Below are 12,072 nucleotides of genomic sequence, written 5' to 3' on the forward strand. Positions count from 1 at the left end.
CAACTTCTGATGTCCAAGAGGATTAGATATTCAGCTAAAAAGAAGGAGCTCTAGTTAAATGATTTTGTGATGGCTTACAGCAGGTAGGAATCTGCAGTATCCCTGGAAGTGTTCACTGCCAGGTTGGACAGGGCTTTGAGCAACCTGGTCTAGTGAAAGGTGTCCCTGCCCACGGCAGGGGGTTTGGAACTAGGTGATCTTTAAGGTCCCTTCCAATCCAAACCATTCTAACATCCTATGATTCTATGATTTTGTAATACTTATAATTCTTGTGAAAAGAAATCACCAAAGTTTTCATCAATTCCTGGAACTGGTTATTTACACCCCCAAATGTAACCAGTCATTTTCGGTCTCAAAATTAATAAGACTCCGTTCTGTAATGTAGGATATAGGGCAGACACTGTTCTCATCTCCGATTCTATACAACAACCTGTTCTAAGGTGATAATACGTTGCCTGAGAAACCATTTTTTCCACGAGACCCAAAAAAACAAAAGAGCTTTGCTATGGTCACTTCTGCAGTGGGGGTTCAATATCCTGGAAATATTTCAGTACGAATAACTCTTTTCCTTAAGATACATCTAATCTTGCAGTTTCACTCTGGGAAAGTCACTTCTCCCTTCCTGTCCTAAGATGTTGGGAAACGGTACTTCAAAGTCTAAGCCTTCTCATATGTGGATTCTTTAAAGTGGTGGATGAGTCCCACACTGGCAGACATACTGTTAATGCTGTTAATTTTTGCAAGTTTGTAAACTGGTTTACGCTTCCGGAAGGAAAAGGATGCTTTACATTTCAGATTTAGAAATTCTGCAGGATAAATTTCCTTTAATAGTTTCCTTCCTTTTCTCTCTTAACTAATACAACACTGAGGAGAAACAGGATTGAATAAAAGATTCCTACCTACAGTTTATGCTAAACATTTTCAAAGGAAATTTTACTTTATAAGCTGTATTTCACTTGTATGATGAAACATCAACTGCAGCATATGCTCGATGCCTTGAAATCTGACTCAGTGACAAGGAAGGCATCAAGCTAGGACGTGGATTATTCTACAAAGCAGCAACACTCAGCATTACCAGCCTATTTACTTTTGTCCTGGGAATTTCTGGAATACATTTGCAGCATTAAGTTTAGAAAGACAGGGCGGATAGAAATTCTTTCATCACACTCATCTCAAAAGCATTCGCAAGAAGACCAAAGCACAAAATATTATTCAGAAAGACAAATTCTGAGTATTACATAGAAAAGGGAGCTGGTAGGACTACTGCTGCTCACCAGTGGCATATATAGTCAAAAAAGGAAACACCGCAAACTGTGTTGGGTGAGAGCAGTGACCTTTTATATACACGGCAACAGCAGCTGCTGAAGGGAGCTGAACACAACCACATTGAAAACCAGGAACAGCCTGAGAATAAATGAAATGAAAAGTTCTGAATTCTGATCCAGACTAACACACGTGCCCTCAATAACACCAGCCAATTTGCTTAAACTTTCTGTTTCTCCACTGCTAAAATTGAAGCATTTTTTGACTGCTTTCCAAGCATTGACATGACATCTCTGCAAGTCTACAAGCATCCAGCCCTCAGTGTGATCTTCCAGCATTTCTTGTTAACATTCATTTTGTTTTTCTGTCAGTAGTTAGTAACAGCAGGTTTAATTATTCCAGAGAGTACTATGTTGGGAAATAGAGGATTGAATTACTCGAATCAGTTTTAATTTAATCTGCCTTTCATTATGCTATTTTTCAATTAAGAAATCTGAAATTGTGGTTTAGCAGGGCTACCAGTTACATTTCAACTGATAATTCAACTAAGTTAATTTCATCGTCCAACTGCAAGTCATGTGTTTGCATAGATCTGGTTTTAGCCCATGTGCATTTGGTTCAAAGGGCAGTTGTAATTTTTCTAACATTTTATCTAGTCGGTGATAAAAGTTGTTATTCTTTCTACAATGCATATCTGACTGTTTGATTGAAAGCAGTTTACACGTCAAATAATCATCCCTCAAGGCCTTCCTTGCTTCCCGGCTGTCTACTTTTCACATAACTCTCCTCCTTTGTTTATTGTCAATCTCAGTCATGCCCTACATGTAATTCTCCCATTTAACTGTGCTCTGATTAAAAGAGGATTAACAGATTCCGGCCTCAGTATTACTGAATCCCCATGAGTACGTCTTTATATTGATCTAGAATCCAATTATCTTCTATAAAATTATGCAGCACCAGTAAGGATGTAATTAACTGCAGGACAACAGCCTTTGTTAAAAAACAATGATTTATGTTATTTTTATGTCTTTTAAGTCATAATCTCTTCTTTTTCTTAACATTTTATTTCATTTGTGTTTTCCTTTCTGTGGTTATCTTGATTTACATTGGAAACACCACTGGACTGTCTCTAAAATATGTTATATGTCTGTTTTGATTTTTTTTTAATATCTAAACATGATCATTTTTTATCTCCTTAACTATAACAAGGTTTATTGTGCTTGGAATTCATTACCCTAATAACTGAAAAGTTTGGGAGCCAAAAAGAGAAAGTCACAGAACTACAGCTGATATTATGTGCTCTCTATTCCTCTGCTGTAGAGTACTTCATCCTCTCCCTGAATAATGAAAAAGAGCAGTTGGGAAATTATTTTTTGGTCTTTGGTAACAATAGCCAGCCCCAGGCTCTGAGAGTCCACCCTGCCTTTTATTTCTGCATAATTTAACTTTCAAAGCAAAACCACCCTAGCACTGGTACTAACTACCCTATTTCTGAAGGAATTCTTTCCAATAAGGAAGGAAGCAAGTAAGTTTATTTTGAGGATACAACTGTACTTCTATTTCAGAAACAAAGTGGTGGCTTCAGAAACAGTTACATAACTTTAAATAGTCTAAATTCAGCCTTTATCTTCCATAGCCATATTATTAAAGTATAATTCCAGTGGGTTCACCATACTTTTGTTTTCCCTAGCTGGCTCTCTACTTAACCAATGCCATTATATACCTATTAGAAGGGAGATTTGAATAAACTCTTTATTTGACTGAATTGCTGGATCTGTTCAATCCATCTACTCAAAAAATGCACCTTCTTACTTGGTAAGCAGTAATTCCATTGACTGTCGTTATAACTTCATTTTAAGAACATTTCAAGAACATTTCTCATCCTAAATGCCAAAAAAAGGGGGGGGTGGTGGGTTTTTTTAATAATGGAATAACAGTTTAATGGAACCAAATCTACTGTCTGTGCACCTTCAGTCTGGGTTGCTGCAAATTGTCCTGTCGAAGGGTGAAATAGTACTCCAATTGCTACGAAGCCTAATGCCCACCGACTTTGTAGTAGAGGTAACAATCACAGCAAACAACTCACAGGCCCCAGTGGAATATCGCTGAATAAATAACCTAGTGCAAGGCCTCTGGCTTGATATTCACAGCTCTTGAGCGGAATAAAAGTTCGAAAGACTGCCTCTCCCCGACAGCTATTTTTGACTTGGGTAATGAACATGCCTTACCCCCTGGGAAAAACTGGACAACATTCAAATTACCTAGAATGTACTGTTCAATTAAAAAAAAAAGCATAAACCCAGAGTTTAAATCAGTATTTTAACACTTTCAAAAAGGAATGCATCACTTCAAGCGAATTACACCACAGAATAATTAGGTTATTTCTTCCACAGATGGGTACCACCACCGTTATCTGTAGAGACATGAAGTTAAGTGCATTTCAGTATTAGTCTTCAGATTCCGGAAACCCCTGATTTTTAAAGTGGGAAGCTTGCCAGAACTAGCAGGCTTAAAATAAAGACATTTTCTGTTGATGAGGAACGCAACCAGAATCAGTAATGATTCTTGTGTTGCAAGCTGATTTAATATTTACTTCACAACTAAGTATTACTACAGTATAAACACATTTGACTTAAGAAAGTTAAAATCCATGTTTGAAAAACTGTTCTCAATAGCTCCGAGCTATGTAAACTTCATTTTGCTGTTTTCCATTATTTGTATTTTGCTTTCTAGATCTTCAAATGAAAAAACAAAAGCCTCAAGAATCACCCATTACAAGAATGGATATTGGCCTGGCTTTGCTACACCAGTCTGTGGTTAGCAAATTGCCCCCTGCTGCTACATCACTCCCCCAGCCCTTTTCCCAGCATACATATAAACCCGATGTATAAAAGCCCAATGCACAGTATAAGCCTACATGTCATTTGCCTCTATACCAATTTGAAACCAAGATTATAGACCACTTAAAATTATGTAGTCATCATTTTTTTTTTATCCCAACATTTCAATTCAATAAACCATTGATAGGAGATTATGAATGGACAACCATTAAAGCACTTAAAAAAGCAACCAGTATTAATGATTTAGTCCTCTGAAATACTGATTCTTGACTGGAGATTGCTTTCAGCAGTCCTTATTATAATTACTGCACATCATTGAACAGCTTTTCCATGCAAACTCCATGAAATCATGTAGAAAAGTAAAGTTTTGCTTCAGCCTAAACTTTTTCCACAAAATCACTGGTCTTTCGTAGAATACAGTTCCCATAAAATAGTGTATTGTGAGAGGAGTGTTGAATAGTTAGCATATGCAATAAGGTAGCAAAACAGGAAGGTGTTTTACATCTTTATTTTAGATTTTTACTATTCCTCAAAAAAAAAAGAAAAAAATCAAACACCAAACCCAAAGATTTTAGGTTTTTAGTTCTGAAAAGTCATTTTGTTTGATTACATAAAGGTCTCTCATAGGTGACTGAGAGAAATAAAATACAATCACCAATGAAAGCAGAGTAGACCAGTTGGAATACATAAAAATAAATATCTGTAAAAAAAAAAAATTAAGGTATGTAAGATAGCAGTTATTTGCTGTGGAAAAGTCTGAATAATTTTAAAAGGGGAACTGCTACAGGTCTTTCAACTGTTTAATTTTTTTCATGGAGGTCCATGACCATGTGAGAACACAGTGACTTTTGGAAAAACTACAGTTTCAGCCCCCAGAGCATGATGAGACCTAGGTAACAGCACGACCAGCTTCTGCAGTGCTTTTTTGGTTTTGGTTCTTTAATACAGCTTCACAGTACTGTTATATAGGACCCATCTCTAAGAATGGAAAGGGTAATGCAGTCTCCAGCAGCCATCCAAACCTTCATTTCTTACCCGAGACTACCAAATAAAGAGTCTGTTATATTGGTTACTCCACAACAAATGAACAGAGATCACCAGCTCATTTCTTAAAGACCAGGGAAGAATTGCTCTAGTTTAAAATAAGAAGGAAAGTAGTGAATGTAAAGTTTAGCCCAAGAACCCAAAGACAGAAGAGATTCTCCTTTCAGGAGTTCTTGTTATGACTCATTTGAAAGAAATCTCCTGTCTTATCTGCCTTCTGGTGCACATGTCAATGCCATGGATTTCACATGTGACCCATCAGCATCTCAAGACAGCATATGCCCTCTGATATCTAGGTCATTAACAAACACGACGTTTGTCAACTTTGTCTCACAGTAATTGCTAGTTCATATCTATCAATCAGTTTGTTATTAGAAGATAATTTCAATCAGAATTCTTAATCCAAGACTGAAAGGACTGTTTTTAAATAATGAAGAAAATCAAAGCTTAAAACCAGTTTGTGTAACTAGGTCTAGAATTTATTACTCCTGAGAGAACAAAGATACAAAATACATGTGAAAGCTACACAAAGATTTCTACAAAGTAAAAAGTAGAAAGTGGGAAAAGGGAAAGCTACAGTTCAGTGGTTACACAGAAAAGTATGTCATGCATTAAAATACTGCAAATTCATGAAGTTTTTTTTAAGTGCAAATGGTTTTTTTAACAGTTCTCACTGAAAAATATGCAAATTGATACCTATGTTGTACACTTGTCATTATTAGAAAGATACCAACACAAATCTATGCATATACACATCAACATGTCTGAAATACATTTTGTGGTTTTGTTATTCATAGGCACTGGTTACAAGTCTGTTCAATACTCAGCCTCAGAAATTAAGTGGTAGCGTTTATAGAACATTTCTCAAATACTACTAATAATTTGCATTGCCATTTATAAGCATCCAACAAGCAAAGAAGTATTTACAAATCATCAACCATACAGATAAAGAACAGTATCAAATACTCTGTGTAAAAAGATAAATAATTAAAATGTATATTCCCACATCACAAAGAAATGTGATCATACAAATTATGGCACCATATGTTTGTGAAACATCAAAAATAAATGTATAGCACATAGATACCTCTTCTTATATTTTACATTAAAATGTACAGTTCAATGACTGTAAAATGTCAATGTCACAACACCCATTGTCTTCAAACTCTTGTTTCTGGTAACAGCAATTATTATTAGAGTCCGTGTTTATAAAGAAATTCCACACTTCAGCCTTGGGCTAATATTGCTCTGTGATATTGCTAGACCATGAAGCTTACATCCTAAAAAAAGTTACATATTTTCTTTAAAATTATCTAATAGAACGAGCTATTTCACATCTGAATATTCTGGGAGAAAGTGTGATCGAAGCAATCTACTTCTCTGTGTAGAAAAGGATGGGTTAAAAAAAAGCCTGTAACATTTTTATTTTTAATCACAAATACCTAATGTATTAGAGAACTATTTTTTAAATTAAGGTTTATCCGTTTCAAATTTTAATCCTAAACAGTACTGCAATTTTCAACACATAATTAGGGTTCCTGCTAAAGCACTTAAACTTCCAAACCCCAATCATGTATCTCATTATGACCAATGGATCAGAAAATCTGGAACGCAGTAGTGCTATGGAGCTCAAAACACTGATCTCCTGTTTTGTGCTCCAAGGGTAAAGAATGAGATAATTATAGCATATGGATATATTTGAAAGGTTTGTCTGCATGTGTCCATTTTTGGCCATATGCCAAATCCAAACAAAAGTACTTTGTTAAAGGCAACCAGAAATATTACAGTTAGCACAGACTAAGGCAATGAAAATACTTTTCTTTTTTTTTCTTTTTTTCTTTTTGTAAAAAAATTAAGGTGCAGAGAGAATTTTCTTTCTTGTTTTAATGGGTGCCAAATACTGATTAAGAGTGTCAAGGAAAAGTAGTTTTACAGAAAAGGAAAGACTATTAAAATCTAGAAATACCTGAATTGGATCTTTGATATCCAGATTTTTCCTGATTACCTGCAAAAGGAGTTGGGGGTGGGTAGTTGGCTTCTGTGAGTTTACTGATGTCTGATGGTGGTGTTGGTGGTGGCGGTGGTAGCAAAGTGCTGTTAGGGCTACTAATATCTCCTTCAGCCACAAGAGTCAAGTCTGCCACATTCTCATCATCTACCATCTGTATGCCTTCAGCTTGTAATTCTCTTGACTGCCTTTTCCATATTGCTGCATTGTTTTCCTGTGCATGCGGAATTGGAGACAATGCAGTATTAAAAGGAACACTGAAAGTCTTCTGACTGTGGAGTGCTGTCAAAGCAGATTTATGTTTATTTTCTGAGTAACTCATTTTCTTAACTGAATTTTCATTAAAGTTTTGTACAGACTCCTGTTTTCCACCTGGTGATGTACACCCATCCTTGCCATCATTTTTTGAAACTCGCCTGTTGAGGCCTTTAGGGCCTATGGGAGTAGATGAGGATGGTTCTGGTCCAGTGGGCGGTAAACGAAGGAAGTCAGGAAGAATAAGATCTTCTTTCCTTAGCAGTCCACGTTGGTCATCTGCTCTGTTACTTTGAGCTTTGGATATGAGTTCAAAAAATTCTATTGGGGAAAAACCCAAAATTGACAAGTTTTTGTCAGAAAGTGCAATGTCATTAAAACACAAATTTTCAGCACATTTATTTTCCATGAAGATCTTCAATTCTTTCAATGCTGCCTTGAAATAAGATCCCATGTTAATTAGGAACTTTTTCAATTGCAGCAATGTTCACTAGCATCACTATAATTAAGACCATCAGGATTGCTATTGTAAGAGGTTTGCAGTTTAAAACAGCTGCAATTCACTGAGCCTTGAACACATCTTCTATTTTACTCAGTTAATAAATCTGAACACACACACACACACACACAGGATTTTTTAATTCTTAATACAAAAGGCAGCTCTGGTCTCACTGACAATGGGTGCACATTTTTATATTCTGGATGGTTTTTATCCATCTTAACTCAAAAATAGCCATGCCATTTGAAAGTTCAATGATTCAGAATGTTGCAAACTTCCTAGTTATATTGACTTTCTCTCAGTTGAATAGTTTTTATCACAGTTTAAATTCAGTTCATGGTGTAGATTTAATCCAGGATGTTATCATCACAGGACATGATCAAATGATGATTTAAGTAACCCCATTTTATTTTGTGCTGCAATGAATCAGTAGCGTACAGGTAGTCAATAACCATTAAAGGAGCCATTACTAAAAGCAATGGGGCAGCTTTTTAATAGAATTTTTAACACAATTACAAGTGATTTTCTGATCATGTCCTTAATGATGTCCCATGGTTTAATATGTTTCTATATATATAAATAATACTTATAGTAAATCACCACTGTTCTAGAAAGTCTCAAAACTTGGCAACAAGAAACTTATCAATCATAAGCCAAGAATTATACCACTCCTCAAAAAAGAAGCATCACCACAATTAACAAATTCTTTGCTGCAAAACATACAAATATAAAAATATGTAATTCTTAATATAGGGTCTCTGCATGTCCTAATTTTTCAAGAAGAAAGCATTGAAACTACAGAATATTAAATATGCTTAAAAAGGCCAACAGATGCATTAAAATCAATAGCTTCAACCTAGCTTATAAATACTGTTTGAAGCCAAAGCCATTACAAAATAAAGCACAGACTATTAGTATCAGTTTTAACTTAGCACAATATGAAGTCATACACTTGCACTTGTATGACCTTATTCCTATCCTCTACTCATATTTGGCAGGCTTTGCAATGTATTCATAAAAATGACGTTTTAACATGCTTTGTCAAATGCCTTAAAACCTGAACGTAGCCAAGATGGAAGCTTCAAAATGCTTCTTATTGCCAAAGTTTTGCTAAAATGGCAGTATGCATATTAAAACATGCAACATTTCTAATATGTCATACAAAAATGTTCCTTTCTGAAATAGCAAACTTCATAGAACAGTTGCTTTGGTTTTTTTTGGTTTTGGGTTTTGTTTTTCTTTTTTTTGTTAAGTTTTCCATTAAAATACGCTCTACAACATTTGATACGCATTTCCCAAACTTGGACAAATGTCACAAAATTCAAAATAAAATGTGAAAGCCTCGAATTCTGAAGTTTTCAAATTATGTTAGTTTTACTCAGCCCTAGGAAGAAAAATGAAAATATTAAAATATTGAAAACAATCAACAAAATAATAAGCAACAGAAAATAATTTAAAATGCACTAAGATTTTGTAATAACATTTATATTAACAAACATCTATTCTGCAATAAAAGTTTCAGCCCCAACTTTTTGTTTTAATTCTAGTCAGTGGACATTTATTCACTGATGAACATTCATTCACTGTATAACTGTGCATAACCATGCTCTGGATATGCATATTAGGTAACATCAACAGTAAATTTTAATCTACATGTCTTGCAAAGGGTATAAATGGGATATTCAACTGCAACTGAGTAATTCATATTGATTTTATGTGAATAAGATAACTTTCACTTTGGAAAATCCCACTAGGCACCTACATCTACCTTTAGGTATTCTTAAAATCTTACCTGCAGTTTCAAAAACTTCACAATTCAAACACAATACCAAACAAAAACGTAAGGATCACGACTATGATTTTCACAATACAGTATTAAACACATAATACATTTTCCTACACAGACACAAAATTCTAATTTTTCTAAGACTATTTATGTTAATACTATAAAGTTCACATACCCTCTGCTTCATCCAAATTTATTTTCTGACATTTTTTTTTCCCAATCTTTGCAATAGAGTCTTCTCTCTTTGACAGCCGGACTTCCCTAGCATTTTTTCCATTTTCGCCTTTCATTTTGATAGAATTAGACTTTCCTAGACTTCTTCCCTCTCCCTGCATTAGAAGGAAAGTTAAGGTACTACTTACATTTAGACTATATCATTGTGTACATAATATGCTCTAAGTGAATAAAAAGATTAGTTTGAAAATACATTTCTCTTTCACCACAACAAATCTTTTAATTTAATCTTGATTATTGTAAAGAACTTTGCCACAGTAGTACCCCAAAATTTATAAATAAACATAATATCATTTACTCTGAAGAATTCACGTAACAGGGCCTTTAATTTCCAAGTAATCAATAATTTTCAAATATAGATAAGCCAACAAGACACAAAACAACAAACACAACACAGTGAAAGAACTACTTGATTTATCATGAAGACAAAGTTCTCACAAATAAATGCTGTTGACAGTGGGGAAAATATCAAATGAATTACAGCTATACTCAATCCAGTTACATAACTTGGCTGATTCAGAATCATGGATGAATGCAGCTTTGAGTATAGAATTCCAGAAGGAAGCAAAAGATGATCTAAGGGACAAAAATCATTGCAGAAGACTTACAGTAAATACTTGATTCCTTGAAGTAGTTACAGTTGCAGTCTGTTTTACTGATGCACCTTTTTGTTTATCTGTAAACACTGAACATAAACATACCTTCTGTAACTACAAATTTATAACTTCCCAATGAAGTAATATTTAAGTGACAATGATGCACAAAACATTTTTTTTTTTGTTTTAAAGTTTCTCAGACATGTACTCAGAAAATAAAGAGTGAGCAGAGTTGATATCTATGTTTTCCAGCCAAAAACTAACAGAATATTGCTTTCATCTTCAAGGTTTCGTAATACTGGCAATACTTTTAAATTTGAAGATGCTGACATTTCATTAAACTTCTTCTAAATGTTCAGTTGATTTAGATCAAATAGTTTTTAAAATCTTAGCTAATAATTCAGTTTGCAATTCTCAAATTTACAATTTAAACAAACAAAAAATAAGCAGAAAAGACCTTGGAAAGGTCATGTTGAATCTTTTCCAACCTGTTTCATGCATCAATTGTTTTCCAGACATTGCCATATCCTCCTCATCTACTTCTAAGTAACTAAAAGGCTCCTTCAAATTACATCTGCCTACAACAAAAATACTGTTGCAGACTGAGCTGCACAGAATCATGGCCCTTTTTCACTGGTATATGCCAAAGAATCAGCCTACTACTGGAATGATCCTCTATGATTTAGGCTTTTCTAGCAGTTGGCAGGACATAAGATGGTAGTTTTAGTTGTAAACCTTAAACTAAATATCTGAGTGTTTAGATTGATATCTTTCATCAAAATGACAATTGATTGTTTCCGAGAAAAATGACAAATCTGATTCTCTTCAATAAATACCTCCATCTTTATTCTATTTATTTCTCAAAGAGAATTTCTGCTCTAAGTCAATTTAATTTAACCACGTTGCATTTCATTTTTAAAACTAAGCATTCTATGTCCATAAAAAGGTCTCCTAATGAAAGTAAACTTTTACTCTGAAGGTTTCTTACATTAATCTAGCCAAAAGATCGTTAGCTGTTACATTGATCAAATTCTATTTTTCAGAGTATTTTGTCCAGGGAAATCACAAATTATATCCTTTTTAATATTATCTCCAGAAATCACTACTTAAAACTGGAGATGCAGACTCTGCTACTTTCTCATATTAAAGAGCTTTGTCACAGCAGTACATGCAGCTGCTGCAAAAACTGCATGTTTTACTTATACAGAATGTTTCTTATGAATAAATTGCCAAATTCACAGAAGTTATTTGGCATTTTGTTCTCATTATTATTACTAGGTTCCTGTCCCTAAATGTGTGTGTATATCTACGGCTGAGTGCCAAAAAAACATTCAAGTATTCCTAGTGCTAAATTTCATATAGCAAGAGCCAAGAACTCGCTATCAACAGATCAATATAATCTTCAATTCTTAGAAACTGCACTCCATTTTAGTTAAAAAGAATGTATGTTAGATGTGACATATCTAAATTTAATCACATTTACCTCACCTGTGCATCAACAGAAGAAACTAACCAAAGTCAGGGTTTACGAAAGTCACTTGACATGA

At 34.4% G+C, this 12,072-nt stretch overlaps 1 protein-coding gene across 1 annotated transcript in view; it reads right to left on the reverse strand.

Annotated features, from left to right (window-relative positions):
* Positions 1-12,072, reverse strand: part of LOC104409630 (regulator of G-protein signaling 12-like) — a 48,960-nt gene that overhangs the window by 4,514 nt on the left and 32,374 nt on the right. Inside the window, exons 13-15 of the mRNA XM_010019552.1 lie at positions 10,538-10,614; positions 9,871-10,024; positions 7,114-7,731 (exon numbers count right to left, since the gene is read on the reverse strand). Coding sequence (XP_010017854.1) covers positions 7,114-7,731; positions 9,871-10,024; positions 10,538-10,614 — 849 coding nt within the window. The remainder of the gene's footprint in view (positions 1-7,113; positions 7,732-9,870; positions 10,025-10,537; positions 10,615-12,072) is intronic.

Source organism: Nestor notabilis, unplaced genomic scaffold (assembly GCF_000696875.1).
Source record: "Nestor notabilis isolate BGI_N333 unplaced genomic scaffold, ASM69687v1 scaffold14178, whole genome shotgun sequence".
Lineage (NCBI taxonomy): Eukaryota > Metazoa > Chordata > Aves > Psittaciformes > Psittacidae > Nestor > Nestor notabilis.